General features: G+C 37.1%; 1 protein-coding gene across 1 annotated transcript; it reads right to left on the reverse strand.

Moving 5' to 3' along the window:
• Positions 1-826: 826 nt before the first annotated feature.
• On the reverse strand, positions 827-20191 carry LOC129241259 (ataxin-2 homolog). The gene is made up of 3 exons (XM_054877503.1): positions 19891-20191; positions 15866-16257; positions 827-2845 (listed from the first exon to the last, which is right to left on the reverse strand). The coding sequence occupies exons 1-3, from the start codon at positions 19925-19927 to the stop codon at positions 827-829; spliced, it is 2448 nt and encodes an 815-aa protein (XP_054733478.1). The 5' UTR covers positions 19928-20191.
• Between the last annotated feature and the right edge of the window lie 508 nt (positions 20192-20699).

The raw sequence follows: 20699 nt of genomic DNA on the forward strand, positions 1-20699 counted from the left end.
AATATTACTTGGTCTGGTCATATTTTACAATTCAATCAAGGCTGGTTAAGTATAATAATAAGACCATTGATGAATTATTTGGAGCGCGAAGAAATCCCATCAACTACGATCTTCAGCAATCATTTCATAGAATACGCCTTTCGTAAGACTGGTCAAAAATTTATACATACATGCCATTTATACTAAGGGCTGAAAATTCTATAACGAGCAGTAGATTTGGATATGAACAGGAGACTATTGGGACAGAAAATCTATTCTGATAGCAAATTAGTACAAAAATTTGCAATTTTGTGAAACCCACTGCTTGGTGGTTCTGAGTGTAACCGAGTATAATTAAGCTCTTTTTTTTAATTTTAATTCTGGGTTGTAGAGTAGTAAGATTAAATTCAATTTCCGGAAATGGCAGGAGTTTTTCAAAACCAAGCAAACAAAACAAGCGATTGAATTACTATTTCAAGGCGTGAGATAATTGGAAGTAACAATCAAATGCGACATCGAATTTAAACATTAACTAAAAAAATTATTTTAAGCAGGAACACCAATATTTTTCAAATCTGGTTCTAAACTGGATGCTTTCTAAGGTTGTATGCACACAAATAACATTCAGGCACCGAATTGTGGCACACGCCATTGAATGACCATTCGTTTCGAATGCTTGCCTATCCAAATATTGTCCACTTTTTTTAATTGTTGCTAAATACACACTTTAAATATTGCTCTTCTCTTGGCTCGGTATTGTGCTGTTCTCGACTATACATAATGTTTCGTTTCCTTGACGAAAAATACAGTTAAAAGCTATTGTTACATTTGTATATTTATTCGGACATTATTGTTTGGCTTCATCCATCTTCCCAGCGACTGCTGTTTCCTTCTCCTCACGGGGATGCCTTTTCGGTTCAGGCACTGGACGTAGATATGTTATGTTTCCCTCATCTATAGCTGCCGCGCTCTGTGCGTCGGACATTGCAGACACAACGTTTGCAGTTGGTTCAGAGGGTTGAGCTTGAAGTCCTCTACGTGGACCATATTGCTGAGCTATACGCTGCATCAGCTGGGCATAGTCCACTGGCTGATTGCGGTATTCGGGATGTTCTTTGATATACTGCTCGTAAGGTACGGGTATTGGCACGGGCACAGCTGTGACTGGGTACCCAGCATCGATCAACGCCTGGAATTCGCTCTGTGTGAGTGGCTTACCGCCGGGTTGTGGTAAATGCAATTGGCGCACATCTTCGATGGACTTTGTTTTGACAGCAGTGCTACGCGTGGGTGTAGAGATGCCTGTGCCTTGCGAAACGTAAATACTCGATTGCGATGGTGCTGGAGAGGGCAAAATGTATTGTCGGCCTGGGTGTGCTTGCGATCGTGGCGGCGCTGGTGCTGAAAGTTGTTGTATATGTGCTTGTGGCTGAGGCTGTGGATGTTGTTCGGTTAACGGTGTGTTCGGATCAGGAGGACTGGGATGGAATTGTGCAGGTGTGCTCCGGCCATTGGGTTGCCGATCATATTCGTAATACAAATGTGGGTTAATATACTTAGCCGCGGCAGGCACATTTGGGTAGTTTGGTGGTTCCTTTTCGCGCAATTTCGGTGAGGAAGTTGAAACTTTGGAGCCATATTGCTTCGAACGTAGAGATTTAGGTCTGGCTGTAGGTGTTAGTTCCTGATAGAAATACTGTGTGGGCTGTGGTTGTTGTGCGGGCGCGGGCGCCTGCGTAGCTGGATATACTACGGGTCCCAATTTCTTTGATTCAACGACGTGCTGTGGCAATTGTGTGGGATAGATGGGCGTTGGCTGTTGTAAGTTGCTGAATCTAAATAAAGACGGTATAAATGGCTGATTGTTGGCATCTACCAGAGGTGTGGGTGTGGGTTGTGAACCGCTTGCTGACGAATAAATTTTCTGCTGCACCGCATGTGGACGTGGACGCTGTATCGGGCGCGGTTGCAATTGCTGTTGTGGCACTTGATATTGTTGATGTACTACACCAGACGGTTCGTTAGAATTATCCGTCAATTGTACGGTAGAAGGTTTGTTTGCGGCCAGCAGTTTTTCAATTTCATTCTCCAGTGATGACTTTGCTAGAGGGTGATTTGGCAAGGTTTTATAGCTTACTTGCGGTTGATAGTAGGCCAGCTGCGGTGGTATCTGTGGAGGAGGCGGCACCTCTGCTGCCGGTTCAGCTTGCGGTTCGACTTGTTGCTGTTGTGGCTGCGGCTGAGGCTGTGGCTGTGGCAGATATTTGGGGCCGCCGCGGTGTCTTGGTACATATTGTACATATTCGGGCGTTGGCTCTTCGCCAAGCGATTGGGGCTGTGGTGGCGCTTGTTGGCGATAACTGCCTAAACCTTGACCGATGCGTTGAGTGGGCTGTGGCAAGGGTAGCGGCTTAGTAGGTGCTGGAGCTGGTGCAGTTTGCTGCTGACGGTATTGGGCTTCGTGAAAAGCACGTGCACGCAATTCATCTTCTAAAAGTTTTAGAAATTCTTCTTCAGGTATAATTTGGTAGGGCTGTTGTGATGTGCCTGGTTGGCCTAAAGGCGCCAAATGTTGCTGATGTTGCTGCACCGGAACCTGGTAACGTGGAGCAATCTGTTGGGGTGGCGCTGCATAATGTGGTGCTTGGGCGGATGTTGGATTGGGTGGCTGTATGGCGATAGCATAACGTTGCTCGGCCTCTTCGGCGTTGCCGCGGTACTGTGGTTGTGCTGCGTGAGCTCGTCCCGATTTGGTACCTTTCTTCGGTTGGTGCGCAGTGTGTGGCTTTCCAGTTAATTCAGAAGCGACGGCAGACGACTTCGGGTGGTTACGGTTGATGTCTTGGAGGTATGCAAAATGTTGGATCTGTAACAAGAGGAAACGTTAAAGAAAAATTTACTTTATTTTTATAACTTTGGGGGCTACTGATACATATATATGGTCTAGACGAATTGCTCTATATTTAACCCAATCCATACGAGATAATGAGTAGTCACTGCTTAGTGTAACGAAGTGGCTTCAAGTAACATTTTTTAGCTTTGTATTTTGGATATTCTTTGATGAATGCATCATAGTTTTCATGGAATATGCGATGATCACGGATTCCGCTTGTTTTGCTTCATCATTTGCTTTATTATTGAAAAAAAAAAAAAATGAAACCCAAAGAATTTTTTTAAGTAAAATTTACGTGTTTATTGTACCGGGATTCACACTAAACTTCAAACTCAAACTTTAAAATTAGTTAAAACAAGTAGTTTGAGTGATATTTGACTCCTCTTAATGCAGCACATTTTGGATAACAGCCATTGACAGTAAGTCTTGCACATCTTCAAAGAAATATGGGCCTATAATAAAGCCGCCAAACTTGAAAATTTTTCTTCTTTACGAAGCCAATTAATCAGAAATGCGCCTCAACACTGAAGATTAATTTCTTCCCAAAACGTGTTGAAAAAACAACAACAAAAAATAAATCGCTTGATATTTGAGAAGAATGAAATTATTGGCTCGTTTAATTAAAATAAAAATCCATTCCTTCTTGCATAAAAAAAAAAAAATTACGCTATCCAATTTTAGTGATCCGATTTCTGTCATTCTTGTTTAAGTACTTATTTTAGGTGGACTTTGGAGCTAATTTTAGCCATACGCCTTACCCATGCGCCAACATACCATGCCCTTAGCTAGTGTCTTAACTTTATAGACCATTGCAAACTCTTATTTTTTATTTTTTTCGTACCAAGGCTCTGCTTAATCATAATAATTTTGTTAGCCTAAACCTGATGTTACGATGGTTTTTTAGCCGCGCATATTAAAGTTGAAGTATGCACAATCAGTAGTATACCTATAATTTAGTGGAAAGCTTCACAAAGTTTAAAAAAGTGTTTAATCCAGAGTGTATTCGAAATTTTATACCTGGCTCGAATAATTCATAAAATGTCAAGGTCAAACTCGAAGCGAGAATATTTCCACTTTTAAGTAATAATACATACATACATGTAAGTGGGCGTAATTATTGGCCGATTTTATCTATTTTAAATACTAGCACACGAGGTGTGGCTATTAAATAACGAAACCGAAACTGCTAAAGAAAAATTAGCATGCATCGAACGCGACCTTCAGCTGTTTAGCGTGAAGCACCTCTTCGCTTTCGTGCACATTAGAGCTGTTATTTTTCGCCTGACCTAAAATATTTTAATTTATATTATTATTTTTCATTTATTGCATTAGAATAATGCATTAAACCTAAACAAATCCAATTAGCAGCTAAGTCAGCTTTAGGAAGTGCTGTTTCATAGAAAAAGTTGTAAAATCCGCTACTGAAACGCATAAACGGTGCAAAAAAGTACATATACGGTAATTAATGTTTATCGCGTAAAACTCTTTTTGAGTGGTTTATCACTTTTTAAGATGACCGATACAATTTTGAAGATGATTAACGTCAATCGACTTCCCAGTCAAAACGATTGGTAACATTACTACTTTTAAGTGTCTACCGAATATAAGGGAACTTTGGCGGTGAAGCACACCATTGTGAAACGCTGGTATAACGAGTTCCAAAAACAGTTGATGAGTCAGAAATGATCGTTGGAAATCGCATAGTTTGACGATCACCCAAAAAAGAACTCGTGTTGATTGGTGTAATACCAATCCATGGTTTATCAGTGCATATCGCAACTGTACCACTAGAGAAACTTAAAATAGTCGTTTCAGAGTAGTACAGAGTTATTTGTTCGTCAGAAATTTTCGGAGCATTAGGGAAAACCAGATAACTAATAAATATTTTTTTTTAAATATTCGCATTTCTACATTAATTGAAAATATGGGTTGGTGCGTGACTCCGGAAGGAGGAAGAGCTCGGCCAAATACGCAAAAAAAGGGTGTAAGCGCTAATTGTGTATTAAAATATATAATTTAAAATAATTATTCTCCATCAGTTACTGATTTTTATTTGCATTTAATTAACTACTTTCTTTAATAATTGAGTATTACTGATGTTTGGAGGTGGGTGTAGTTATATTATATGTTTCTACAACATTTTCAAAACCAGCCTACTTTAAGTCAAGGTGAACCTGTGTACAAAGTTTTGTTAAGATATCTCAATTTTTACTCTAGGTAAAGAGGCCACCGGAGCGGAACGGGTTAGACAGCGACTACCATTCTGGAGTGCGTACGTTCGAATCTCCATGCATGAGACAGCAAAAGGATAGAAAAAATTTCTTCTGATAACGGTCGACCCTCAGCAGGTAATGTATTTCTACTGCAAAAAAGCTCCTCATAAAAAAACATTCGCCTTTCGAAGTCAGCTTAAAACTGGACCTACAGTGCCTACCTCTCTATATGTGGAACAACATAAAGACGCACACCATAAATAGGAGGCGGATCCCAGACAAACACCCCAAAAGGGTGTAAGCGCCAATTTTGTATTTAAACGATATTAGTTTGCATATATTAGTTTTGGTGGGGAATAATCCATTATTTGTGCGAAAAACTTTAGCGCGAATGGTTTAAAACTATTTTATGATCGAACTTTAGCTCCTGGGCGGTGCCACCACTACTAGCATGCCGGTTAACTTCGATTATTTCTGTAATCTTATCGACATTTTCTTTAACATCAAAAAAGCCTGAATGGAATCGGTGTAAAAATTGCACGTAATTAGCTGTTAGAGTATCGGCTCCATAAACTTCTTCTTCTTAATTGGCGCGATAACCGCTTACGCGAATTCGGCCGATCAATTGAGGCTTTGTTGTGTTTTTCATTGGGCAAGGATTTTTACGTGGCGGCTTCCAAACCCAGCGCACAATAGATACCCTGGATTGATTGGTCTTCTCACATTATATCACTCTCAAATGGATGTTCGAGAGCTACCCAAAGGATGCTTGGGCGAAGCCCGGAAGTTGTGCGCTATTTGAAGCGTATGCAGAAGAATAGTCCTGACCACTCCCAAGTGAATGGCAATCAGGTACTTTACCCACTTGCGTGGACTTCTACACAAAACCATCCGCCACCGGCGCCATAAACACCATGCACAATTTCAGCAGCCTGGCTTGCACTTTCGCCTTTATTCAAGAAAAGATGTATCGAATTTTCTCTTTGTTGACTTCCATTGTTAACACCCTGTAACTCACAGCTGAATGGAACAAACAAAAACAGCAATTTGTTTAGTGTGAAATATTACCTTGACAACGAGCATAAATTTTAAATTGCTCGATTGATACTTTACGAGAAATCGATCACTACCGCTATCTACCGAGGAAATAATGGATTTATTTTTCCCCAAACTAATATAAAGAGTAAATATAGACAGCCGGACAATTTCTTATTCTGCACATTTTAGTATGTTACATATCCATATATGATGCAGTTCCATTATGCTTGTTACAAACGTTGTTTGAGCAAAATTATAATATGATATCTTGGTGCAATAGCGCGATCGAGAATAAAAAAGATTTTTATTAGCACTTTGTTCTATTCCCATTCTTGCACCGTTGATATAAACATACACTCACTTTGTAGGCAATAAAATTTAAAGTACATCACTAAAGTCTCTGGTAATAATAACGGTGAATAAATACATGACATACTCGTACACACTCCTCTCTTTGCTTGCAACTATCAAATAGTAAAATATTTAGTACAACCACAAGTTGTGGCATACAAATGACCTCAAAAGTCAAAGCGGCGAACAGATTATTAAGACTTAGGAGTTAGACAGCGTACTAAAATCAAAAACAATAACAACACAGCGAATGCCAGCTTCATTGCAATTCATTTCAAAACGCAAAGCAAACATAGATCGGTGAGAATTTTGTGGCATCTACAGGTAAGTAGATGAGAAACAAATATAAATCAACAAAACCAACGTATTGTACATACTCGTGTATATGTATGTGTGTATAAAAGCACTTGGAGGCGTCGCAATGTTGTAATCGATGAGTAATAAAAAGCGATTATGTATGCATGTATGCATGGCGTTTGTATGCGAGTATGTATTGTTTTAATGTTGTATTGCAAATTTATACCATATTTATCTCATTAATGTAATGTCTCTGTTAGGTTTTAGTTTTCAATAATTTTTATACATACGAGTACATACATGCCTATGTTGCTACCGAATTCACATAATTAAAATAATGAGGTGCTCTACAAAAATGAAGAAATTTTATTGTAGGCTTAGCGTACGCAATACGAGTATCGTATGTAACTATGGTAAGTACATACCATAGGGCATACAAATGTACATTAGGGTTAACATCTTTTGGGTTGCCGTTCGGAAAAGCTCAGAAAAGTATGTCCTTATCGCCCAATTTAAATGTTTTTACTAACTCATTATAAGGGATCAGAATAGAATATGAAACGCTTACAGAAAATAAATACATAGCTGCAGCAATATATAGAGTAGCGGAAAGGCTGGAAATGACTTGCATAAAAACTGCAGGAACAAACCTTAAGATATCTGCTTTCGGAATGCATGAAACTGTGAAGACTGAAATTCAAGGGTGGGTGCAGGAATTTTATTGTGTTTGATATCCGTGGTATAGCTAAACCTTTTTTTAAATTTCCTTACCTAAAATTAAATTTTCTATCGATTTATGGGTATGATCTTTTAGGGCGGATCCTCGAACAGGACGAAAAAAAGATTTTAAAAGTTACACAGTCGGTTGGGATCCCGGGTCTGGCCAGAACCCTATGTATTTACGCACATTCGTATGGGCAAATGCGCCACATTTATAATTCATTTTTAATTTCCTACCTCTTCCATTGGCTTTGGCATGCATTGAGCTATCTACAGAAGCAAAAACTATTTTGGACAAAAGAATTTTTTTGTTTTGTTATTTTTTTTGACTCATTCTGAAGAAGGTTGAAGAAAAAAAGTTGATTATAATGAAATTTGTGGTAAAATATGTAATGATATTCATTTAAGGATTCGGTAGAAGGCAGGCAAAACATGCATCAGAGATTTTTTAGTGCTGTTGACATACTGCATTCTTGCATACAATACAAACGAGTTTTTCAACGAAGCTTTTCGCGTCCTTGTCGTCAAAGACGACAATCTCTCTTCGCTGTGAATGCATCGGCACCGGTAGGTTGGTTGACTAAAATATTCCCAGGGATAGTTATTGGTTTGTTGGTGGGATTATTCATCCGATTTTCGATGTTTGCATGGACCAATGTGTTCAATAAAGTAGTCTAAAAATTCGGTGCCCAACGGAGGGTTAATGATATGATAAAATGCTCAGATTTATTCATTCTACATCTTGGTTCGAATACGAGCGGGAATTTAACCTATGTGGCATCACAATCGACCAACTTACAGGCTTAGTGAAGGCTAAAATAATTTAACGCACGTTTACCTGGAAGCCCAGAGTTAAAAAGAGGTTTTAAAGATAAACAAAATTACTCTTGGTTTTTATCTTCTTCATTACATGCATTTTTTCATTACTCCTTTCTTACTTGAATATTTTTATCAAAGTGCTTGATGTTATTGAAAATTATTTGTGTTGAATTCGAAGAAAAATATCCGTTATCAACCTTAACAGAGAATTTTTACCGAGCCGTCTAGATAATAGGCGTACCAATCATCAATAAGGGGTAATAAAGCATTTAATTACTCTTCAGGTCTTTTATTCACTATCCGAAAATTTAAAATTCAAATTCATAACACTTTAAAATTCAATAAATTGACTCATTTTTCTGTGACAGTTTATTCTTACGCAGAATTAAACGAATGATTTTCATGTACGACCATGCGAATAGGGCTGCCATCGAAGCGCGTCGTCTTTATGCTGGGAGTATTTACATCAAAATTTTCCATGTACATAAGTAGGCGTAGGTGTAGGAGTATTATGGCTTGCAATATCGCCAGATTTAAATCCTACATTCTTTTAGCTTATGGTAATCTTGAGAATAGCGCTAAAGAGCTGCAACTACGAATTAGTCAAAAGTGTGCGTAGTTATGTGAATATGCATGTGAATTTGGACTGCAATTCCCACAAGTCTGGTGATTGTTTTATTTATTCGCCCATTGCGAGTATTAATTTGCAGTTTCCCAGCTAGTGTGCGAGTAGAGCTTTTCAGCATTATTATTTGATTCGCGCATGCTCATGCATGCATTTTTTTTGTTTCCCTAAGAGTGAAATTACAGAAATTACTACATTTTCATAGTATTTATGATGCAAGATAGTGTCGGTTATTACGACTATATTTGTACTTGTGGCATACTCTTGTTTTCCGTTGTTTTGTTTTCTTTTTTAATATAATTATCCGCATTATTATTTTTCACTGTAGTTACTTGCCAAAAAAAAAAAAAAAATAAATGGTCGTGACTTACTTCGACAATAGTTGTCATTGCTGGCACGCGAAGAAAATACGCAACGGAAGGTGTTTGTTTCCTCTGAGAAATATTTAAACAAAAAATAGCGGTATAAAAATTACCTCAATTAGTTATTATTTTAAAAATTAGTGTGTCTTAAGGCATTATTTTATTTCGGTCAAGGTGAGCTATTAATAAAAGCAGTTTTTATAAATAAAATGACTAATACCTCTACATCCATAAAAAGGAAAGAGTGACAACATCAGCCTTATTGAAGTTTGTTAAATTTCTTAAAGTCGCTTGTTATTGTAGATAACAAAAGATTTAAGCGACAAACCTCATTTCGAAATTCCATGCATTTTTAAATCAAAAGCTGCTGGATTTAAATCAATGATATTTGAGATTAGTTATATAACATAAAATATCGTATTCAAGTTTACTTATTGCCATTATATCAGTTTAACCTTTGTGGTATAGGTCTGTAATCGGCATACACAAGTACAATATGATCCACCTACGTGGCTACTATTTTTTATTTTTTGATGAATTGCTCAAATTCATTACACGAGTATGCAGATTAAAAGCTTTTCTGGCTGCCATTTGACCTCAATATCATTTAAACTAATATTTTACCAATCAAAGTCATTACAATAGGAATCATATAACGTGAGATGGATTTCATTGCTTACTCAATGTTTAAGCTAATTAGAAGTAAGATGCAGTGACGCCAAATGAAAAACGTTTTATTTCGTTTTATGGCAACTAAATCTGCATATCTACGCAGAGTTTACATTGAACTTGAATAATTTTTAATCGCTTTTGAAGGCAATATTTTAAGGTAAGATAACACTAGGATAGATTGGCTGCTCAGCAACTCTTCAAAACAATTATCTTTGTGGATAGAGAGGCCCATTGCGGCGCCCAGAAGAGATTTCTCTAACCCTATTCCTACATTTTGTTAAACCATACTTAACTCATAGCAAAGCCCATCAACTCTTCCAGCCAGAATATGCCTACATAAACTATGCAGTTTTTCGGTGCCGTGCTGGTTACGGGTTCACTAGCAGTCTAGAGCTCCAAATCCGGCGATCATATGACCAATAAACCAGTGTCACGTAGCTGAGAAGATCAAATATTATTTTTGTAGAACATCGCTAAGTGCTGTGTTCATCGTGTTAAATTGAATACCATACTCGGCAGATTCTTAAAGTTCCCTTACAGACCAGTTATTTTTAGATTGATGCTGTAATATCAAAGAGATAATAAAGAGTTTCAATGTGCCTAAATATATTTTTTGAGTTTGTCGTTATTGTCCTAAGGCCGTTGATAGCAACCGACTATATTAAATCTGGACGACTTACCAGCTTAGTCACTATTTAAACCACTTACATAGATCCCAACTGGAAAACATTAAAGTAGGCTGAAAGTCTGAAGTTTCTCTCAATGAGAATTGCTGAGGAAGACATCCGATTCTATTCCAAAATTTATTGATAAGCCACTTGAGAAAGTTGGAATCCAATCAATGCTAAAGTTGATACCCCTGATTTGATTGTCATGAGTTCTAGGTGTGGATAACTTTTCTACTTAAATCTCGCACCTGCTTTCAGCGAACTTTCTTTAATACGCGTATCTCTAAAGGCGAGCTGGTAATTTTAGCATTTACTGAATGATGTGGAGTATTTGGAGGTAAGATTAGGTTAACTTGACTGATTAGTAATGGTCTGATATCACCAGAATTAGTCTTTAGTGTTGTCTCATAATGCACTGTGTTGCAAGCTTTAGTACTTGTGGATTGCTGATCCTCTGGTTTGTGATATCCCTCACTGCGGCGACAAACGCAGAACAGAGGTGGCTTAGTTGTGATCTTCTAAATGTTGGAAAGGGATACAGGAGATGCTCCAGGATCCCCCGTATATTGCCTTCGACACAAGCAAGAGTACCTTACGCTGCAGATATTTTTTATGAGGAGCTTTTTCATGGCAAAAATAAACACCGAAGCCTCTGTTGCCTGCCGAGGGGCGATCGCTATTAGAAAACACTTTTAATTTTGGTGTTTTACGGCGGTTTGAACCTACTATATATACAATATATAATTCGCACGTCATCCTTAAAGCAGAAGTGAGATAAATATGTGTAGATATATGTAATTGTATATAAAAATAACGAAAATAATTGAATGATAATCTGCCTGTCCGTGCATACTATAACTTGAATAAAATTTACATACCTGCTCGAAACTTGGAAAATATTTAGAGTTTAGCTCAATGTAAGAAAGTATTGAAAATGAAAAAAAATGGTTTATAACCTCGCCCCACTTTCCTATAACGAAAATTTTCAAATTCCAAAGAGTCCATACTACATTTCGAGCATGAAAAGTTGCCTAAAATTGGCAGGGATGAGCTTAAGGACTATATCCGTTTATATAACACTTTTGAAAAATTAGTACCTCAAACTTATAATCACGTCACATTTGGTCTTATACAAAAATAAACGAACTCAGGTGTCCACGTTTCATATCCCTTAAAGGATAACATTATTTGGCTCAGTGTAAAGGAAAACTTCGTCGTATCTACGAAGCCCTTTCTATTTTAAATTTGGTCTATGAAAAATCAAGCATGGAAGTCTACCACACTACTTTTAATAATAATAAATCTTTTTTATATATTTTATACCCATTTGCCGCTCTTCCCGCTCAGGGATATAGAAGAATTTTATTTTCTTCCAGCTGATATCTGCATGTACAGTGAGTCAAAAAAGTTTAAGTACACACATCAGTCAGATAAAAAAATTCATATGTTTCATTCAATTTACATAAAAATTTATTAAAGCTTGTATATTTCACATTGTAAATAAAGTAAGTAACATAAAATCATTCTTTTCAATTCATTACATACTAGCTTTAAAAAATAATAAACAAAAATCTTTGCACTATAGTGATTTCACATAAAAAAAGTTTAAGTACACTTTATAAATAATATTAAAAAAAGAACAAAAACAAAAAACGAGGAATAAATTTATATTTTGTTGGTCCTCCACCTGCATCCATAACAGCTTGTAAGCGTCTACGCATGCTTCTCACTAACCTTTTAGTGTCATTTTCTGCGATTTTGCCCCACTCCTCTGATAACGCATTTTTAAGCGATCCCTTTGAGGTTATATTATGTTTCCGAATTCTTTTTTCTAACAAATCCCAGACATGTTCAATGGGATTCAGGTCCGGTGATTGTGGAGGAGTATACAGTTGTTTGCAGTTGTAAAGGAGCCATTCCTTAACTAAATATGACGTGTGCTTGGGGTCGTTATCCTGCTGAAAAAGAAATGTATTTTCATCAAGCCCCAATTGCGTTGCACTTTGCTTAAGGTTGCTGCGTAAAATGCTTAGATATGAATGCTTATCCATAGTAGTTTCAATAAAGACCATTTTACCCACACCAGCTGCCGCCATACACCCCCAAATCATTATGTTACCGCCACCGTGTTTGACAGTCGGTATTAAATTTTTTATCTGCATCTCCTCATTAGGCTTTCTCCATATTTTTGTGGCTCCATCCGGTCCATAAATATTATATTTAGATTCATCGCTAAATAATACGTTATCCCAAAAGGAATCTGGCTTTTCTAAGTGCTCCTTTGCGAAATCCAAACGTTTTTTTTATTAAGAGGTGATATTAGAGGTTTTCTACGTGGAACTCTTCCATTGTAACCAGCTTTATGAAGTACATTTCTAATGGTCTGAGGATTGACGCTTGTTGCAGTTCCTTGTAGCAATTCATCCCGTATTTTTGGAGCAGATTTTTTGGGATCAGCTTTGATGGCATTCAAAATATATCTCTCTTCCCGTTTGGAAATTTTTTTTGGACGACCAGAACGTGGTTTCTTTTGCACATTTCCATTGCTGTTGTGAAAGTTAATAATATTTTGTACGCTAGAATGTGTTTTTCCAACAATTCTTCCAATTTCACGCAATGATTTTTTTTCCAAATACAATTTGATGATCAGTTTTCTTATTTCCATCGATATTTCTTTACCTTTTCCCATTTCGTCCACTTTGAACTAGCGCCTGTACACAAATGTACAAATTATCAATAATAAAATGCTTCAAACGCATTTCTACACTTGTTTGCTAAAACCCAAACAAATTTAAATCCGTCATTTTTACATAAACAACAACGCAACAATACATATTTGCGTGGTGTACTTAAACTTTTTTTGCGTAATTTTAGCGCTCATTGAGGGTTATTTTACGTATGCATCTAAAATGTATAACGGGAACAACAAAAAAACCGGTTTTCATGGCAACAATGTACTCTTTTAATGATACAAAGATATTGCATGAAGTTTTTTTTAACATAACTATGATAATTCTTAGTGCTTGTAAGAAATAACAAGGTGTACTTAAACTTTATTGACTCACTGTATGTTTTTGATTACGACTTGCATCAGATACACTGAATTCGGTTTCGTCCGACCGTAGACACTTACTTTCATATTGAAGTAACTTTTGAAAACATATTAACCCAGTTTTTAACATAATTTCGCCGCATGATCCCGGATATATGAATATGCACGTTTTAAATACAATTATTTAATAATGTCAGAGTTAGTGGTGCACTTTCCTATGCAAATTTCGCCCATCTTGTTTACTATATCCTCTATACATACCTAATATACAGGGTGTCTGGTGGCAGAATTAGGTTTTAAATTTAAAGTTTCTTGTTAAGTGCTAGCGTATGTGCGGAGACGCGACGGTGTTAACCTTGTTATTGGTGCCTTTATTGAGACACCATGGGGTGAGCAACGTGCGTTTTCAAGGCCAATGCTTTTTGTGCAACTGCTCGATGTAGATTTTGTTTCTGTTACAATATTCGACGTTTACATGATATTCTAAGTGAAGATTTGATTCATTCATGAAGGCAAAGGTTCCGGCAACAAGTTCGGTATCAATACGTTCACGGCTGGGGCCCAGCCGGATATCGAGAACAAATGAAAATATTGAACTCGTCACTATACGTTTAAGCGATAATTCGCGTAATTCCGTGCGCAAGAGAGCGGCTGCCCTGGGACTTTCAGTAACTGTTGTTCATAAAAAATTGAGGAAGGATCTTAGACTTCACTCCTTCATAATTCATATCGTGTAAGCGCTTAAGAGTAACGATTACAATTTCCGTCAAAATTTCTGCGAGACAATGTTGGATTTTGATGATGATTTCGTAAGGAGTGACGAAGCCCATTTTGATTTAAATGGAGGTGTAGGGGAACAAAATTTCCGTTATTGATTACCTAAAAGACAGAACGTAGTGGGTTCTTCATCAACGGCCACTTCACAGTCGCAAAAGTTTGATTGAAGGTTTGGTGTATTGTCCAGCAGTTGAACCATATTGCTTTGAAAATCGGCGGGGCAAGCAATTTCTCTGGACGGTGTGTTTTATCGGCTTATTATTTATTATTTTCTGCCTTTCTTCAAAAACACATATGCTTTCAGCAAGATGGCGCCACGCTACATACGGCCACAGAGACCATAGCGACATTGCTTTATTACTATTGTAATAAACCCGATCTTAGCCCTATGGACTGTTTTCTGTGGGCTTACTTCAAAAGTAAAGTTTATGAAACAATCGCAGCGACCATCTCAGCATTAAACATTAGAAAATATCGTTTGCGAGATTAATGTCATCTCGACATCACTTCTCCAGCGAGTGGCACGGAGGCCAGATTCCAAGAGCGTATTCGACGTACGGTCAACATTTAGGGGAAGTAAATAAAAAAAAAATCCGCACTTGACTTCTTTGTAATTTTTATTGAAATAATCTTTTATCATCAATAATTTTGTTTTTTTTAACTTAGCTTTCAATTCCTAACTCTGCCATCGGACACCCTGTATTTATATTTTGCTAACCCGACATATATAAACATTCAACTCTGGAGAAAAACCTCCGTTTAGCATAGTGAAATAACATCGCCAGCTTTACGGATTTGCCAACATGTTAATTGTGTTTGACCGCTGTGCAGTGCAAAGTATTATGAAAACGCTTAACTTCAAGAATCGTGCAAGTAAAACCAGTCACGACTGCGACCTGAGTACAAATTTGCGCTTTGAAAGCACTTTGTTGCTAGTGTTGTACACACACACACACACAAAGAGCAACTGGCATTGCAATCAATGAATGAATCTCTGCCAACGAAACGGATGAGTCGTTTTACCCTTTCGAATTCAATGAACACGAAACAAAGCACAAATAAAAGCAGCAGAAAAATGTTAGCAACAGTCATCGTAAAACAAACCCCAATATCGCTTGCCTAGCTTCGCGACTTAGGTCGGAGTTGTTTTTGTTTTTGTTATTTGGCTCAGTTTACGGTTGAAATCTTTATCTGAGACAGCAGCGCCTTTACAACAAACTAAAACAACTACTTCATTGCAGTCGCGTTGCAAACTTTAAATTATCTAATTAACATTTGTGTTGTTGTGACTCTTATATATGTATGTGGCGCACAATTTGAAAGCAGCAACAACTCGACAACAGTGACAACAACACTGTCATCGCATTTGTCGTCAGTCACCATTCGTCACCCCACTTACCTCTTGACTCTGCTCCAGTAATTGTGTGCTATGTGGCCGTATTGTTGCCGGATAATTACGCAACTGCGGCGGCTGATGATCTTCGTGCTGCTGGTGTTCATGCGGTGCGATAGGACGTATGATGAATTGGGTTGGTTTTGGGCCATAAATGGTTTCCTGTGGATTTTCCGGATCGTCAGCACCAAGAGTGTCGGAGCGGTGATTCGCATAAACAGCTTCATCTTTAGCGCCAATTTGACGTTTATCTTTCGCCGTTTCATCGGACGTTGGCGATGTGGCTAAAGTTGATGTAAGCGATGTAGTCTCAGGTAGCGATGCTACAGAGGTCAGTTCAACGTTGCTCGCGGTTGATTTGATTTCGCTGGTTGTTTCAGAGTGGACAGTAAAAATGCCTGGAACAAAATAAAAAAAGGTTTGGAATGATAACTGAGGGTTGGAAAGAAGCGCTTAATTCCATAAAATTTGCTTAAGAAAATCAACTGGCTTACAAAATGTAAACAAAAAGAAATGGTTTCAAAGCTGAAAATTGTGAATATATGAAATGCAAGGGTCCTTTGCGTAATCCAAAAAAAAGTGATTCTGCCTTATCTATTATATCAAGCAATCATAAAAGGAAAGCGGACTCTCGTTGTAGTGGCAGCATTTCACGGAAAGCAAGAGAATAACGAGGGAAATATGAACTGAGATGCAGTTTCGTTTTATTTGACAAGTGAATAAAAGGATATTACTATTCTAGGTGGTAATCGTACTTTCGGTAATGCTTCCAGTTCTCGACAGTGAGGCGGATTATGAAACTCTAATCATCATAAAAGTATGCCGAGTTCAATTATCGGAGCTCATAATGAAAAAGGTATTGAAGAGAAGTCCAATACATAGTACCAATATTTAATACGAAAGCGGATCACTAATTCGGTTGCAAAAGGCTTAAAACGGGTAGTAGCTCATCACAAAAGTCTCCTATTGACATTAAGCGTTGGCTTTCATCTGAAGAAATCGTCCTATATTGGTAAAGTGAAATGGGTTTGAAAGTTGAGGCAGGTGTCCATTTTGAAATCCTCAGGCTATTTTTTCTTAATTTAATACGGTGAACAATTAATGTTCGTTACTAAGGTATTAGTCAACAACCCATCACCAAATAACGAAATTTTCGCGAGTTTCTGCACTTATTTAACCAATTTCCAGAGAAATTAGTGCATATGCATGTCACGTACATTCTTTGTTGGCTGTTTGACATAGCTTGTCCTTAAATTTGTGATGTGCGCTTTGATGTTGTTCAACAAATTGAAGTACTCAACAGTTGTATGCCATCTTCGAGCGGCAGATGGTTTTTTATGAAGAGGTTTTTCACTGCCTTTTTTGTTCACAATAAATTCACTGTGTGATTTTTGTAGGGAAATCTTTTCCTGCAACAAAAAACTTAAATCATTTTCATACTTCGCTCCCTCTTATGAGAGGCCTTCCGCCGAAGCATGAACGGCTTAAACTCGAGGCGTGTCTTTGAGATTTCTAGGAAAAGGTTATCTGTAGGATATACAGTTCAGCGAGTAGGGGCTTCACTAAGTGATTCATATCGTCTACAGAATGTAAATGGTTCTGGATTGAAATTGATGGAGGTGGTAGCCGAAGAGAACGGCTTGCATTTGAAGACACCAGCATTGACTAGTTATGGACTTGATTTCACTTGGTCTTTTTAATTGGTACGAGTTGGATCAAACAACTTAAGTCGGTGATCATATTGCCAGTAAAAGAGATTAAATGCCAATACAATAAGCCAGTCTATTAAAAAATAATAACTTACATATCTCATTCGTGAGCTAAAATTTCAATGGGAATTCAGACTACTAAAGTTATGCCTAAATCCACATGCGACATGAGGACATTGAGCCATAAATATTTTTGCATTAAAATAATATATTAAAAATGAATAAAAGAGCTGAGGTAACAGAAGAATAATGATTTATGTCGCTTACGAATTAAATTTGCTTTACTTAATCGTATCGTATTTAACGATGGTATGGAATATTTGTTCCAAAAATCAAAGATTACCTGTGGTAACTTCAATAAGAAGTAAGTAGTAAATATTAGAGTGACTAGTGATTGTAGAATAAATTGAATGGAATTCCGATATGATTTCTCTAAAACCTTTCTGAAACGGTTCAGCATAAAAATATATTATTATATTTTTATATGTTCTTTTGATTTATTAGGTACAGCTGCCTCAAAAAGGGTACTTTTGGACAGTTCAGTAAAAGAACTGTTGATTGTGGTATATTAAAAACCATAAAATAGGACAGGGTAAGAAAGTGTGGATACTTGTTGATCTACAGATGGTAAACATTGAATAGCAGAAGGACATTTTTCTCCGGCTTCGTGTGGCTAATACTTTTTTAGGCCATGGTGACTGCCATGCGCTAGTGAGCAGAATAGTTTTCAATGTTCATTCTCACAGCCTTCGACATATGAAAATCTTAAATATTCCAGAAGCTAAATCCTGTTATACTCTAAATGCGCCTTTAAATAGGACTCTAGCTAAATTTATTCAATATTTCTACTTGCATTTTTTTATTTCAAGAGGCGTGCTAGCTCTATTTGAAGCTATCATTTTAAGTAACTTAAGTTAGTCTTCTTAGCCAGTAAGAACTTTGTATTCATTGGCCAAAAATAAATAGAACAAATTTGAAAGCGTGTGTAAAAAGTGAGAGCAAAGATATTTGAGTCTAAGCGTAGAAAAGTAGGACAGCTGAGGAGATGTTGAGCTCGTTCTGTCTCATCATCTTTTATGCACCTGCAGCTTACGAGTATACAATAACATTTTCTTTCCCTCGCATGGATTTCCAACAGACAGAACTAGCCTCGATTTTCTCTGCAACTATGGCTAGTGAAATTTTCCAGCTCTGAGTTGACTCTCCCAAGAGTAAATCGCAAATCCTTATCCTCCAGTGATGCAAAGGTAGCACTTCAAGAATAATCTGTCTAGTCAACTTACCAGATTTGCAGTTTTCCTTGTAGACGAATCATTGGATGAACAATTTCGTTCCACTTCGAACGATCCTTTCTTGAAGCGATATGTGTACAGAAGGATTTGCAGAAGCCAACATCGATGCACACTAGTTAGTTTATGTGAGAATGAGCTTATCGTTTCTGAGAAGTTCGAAATGCTCGTAATTTAGAACAAACCTGTAACACTTGTAACCAAATCACGACGCGGACAACAACAGTTTCTTCTACTATGAAAAAGCGTATCATAAAAATTGTCTGCCTTTTAGGGTTTATATAAATCTATAGGTCATTCCTTTTGAAAGACTACATAAGGATGCAGGGAAGGGATGTTGAGCGCAAAAGCTTCTCTTTCGGAAGCAGTACGTTTTGCATCTTTCAACAATTTTTTATTAGTTTCGTCATGAGGAAGTAGTGGCTAAAGTCCTCACATTTGAAAGGCAAAGAGCTCATGAAAATGTGAGCACTAACGTAATGCATGTCATTGAAAATTCCCTAAACTTATTGGTAAGGGTAATAACAGGTTTCATACTTATGATTCTGAAATGAATCGCCAATGCATTACTTAAGCCTGCAACTTCCTCGAGAGCCAAAAAGCTGGATTGATAAAATTAAAATTCAAAGCAATGGTAATTTTTTTCGATATTCATGAAATTGTCTACTTTTACTGGGACTCGGAAGAACTAACTAATATTCAATAAAAACGACTTCACTTCCTGGTTGAAGATTTGAGCCCGTTAAAACCGTGAAAGAGAAAACGGCTCGCGTCGTACTTAAATAAGCTCATAGAATAAGATTCCCTAACTGTCTCGAACAATGGAAGATTCACGACGCGTATTGTATGTATGTATATTGAAGAGAACAGAGTGAGTTTTGCTACTTCTTATTCACATACTTAGAGATATTTTAATTTTAATAAAATTTTATGATATAGTTAGAAAATGTATAGCTTTCTTAGCAAGAATCTACTGTTAACTATTTTTGTTATTTTTTATATACAATTTTTTCCATCTTTCGTCCCTACTTACCAATAATGAAACAGCAAATAAAAAGTTTTCGCTTCATTTTGTGGGTTTTTTAATCCACAGCTGCAAGGGTCCAATCACTTAGTTTTATAATTTTATGTAAACAACTATCGAGGCGCTCGTTGAAAGGACTAGTATATCAATACAATTTGTCTGCACCTTATCGCACTTAATCAATCACGAATCAATCAATCCAACCAAGAAAGTGACAGCATCCTAAGTATCACTCAACATTGTCTTTGAAATGTAAGCACAATTCGCGCCGGCGTGCAGAATTGTTCGCTTCACCGTCTTTTCACACAACAATGACACTGTAATAAATGAGCGCAAAAAATTTTGTTACGCTTAGCATTACAAAACTTTGCACATTAAATTCGTTTTTATAATTATTTTGCTTTGTCGCTGTTTTAAGTTTGTGCTATTTTATATATATATATATATATATTTTTTTTTTAATTTAGCAAATCGCTGTCACAATTGCAAGTCGTGCTTTATAGCACTGGCAAAGTGCAATTTACTAGACACACCAAAAAACAATGGTATTACTCAAGTAAAGAAAATTGCAGTATCCGTTGCCGTAAGGCACAAAACTACAAAAACCAAAATAAAAAAAAAACAGAAATTTTAAATTCCAAAGTTTGAACGAACAAACTTTATTTAGTCCGGCAGCAGCGTATCCGTGTGAAAGACGAGCACGGGCAATTTTTATATGCTGTTAAGCCGAACACGACGCGTTTAAAAGCTGTTTGCTTGGCAAGTAAGTAGTAGTTGAGTGTTGCACGACCGAAAGACGAATCTTTGAATTGTGCTGC

The sequence above is a fragment of the Anastrepha obliqua genome, chromosome 3 (assembly GCF_027943255.1).
Source record: "Anastrepha obliqua isolate idAnaObli1 chromosome 3, idAnaObli1_1.0, whole genome shotgun sequence".
Lineage (NCBI taxonomy): Eukaryota > Metazoa > Arthropoda > Insecta > Diptera > Tephritidae > Anastrepha > Anastrepha obliqua.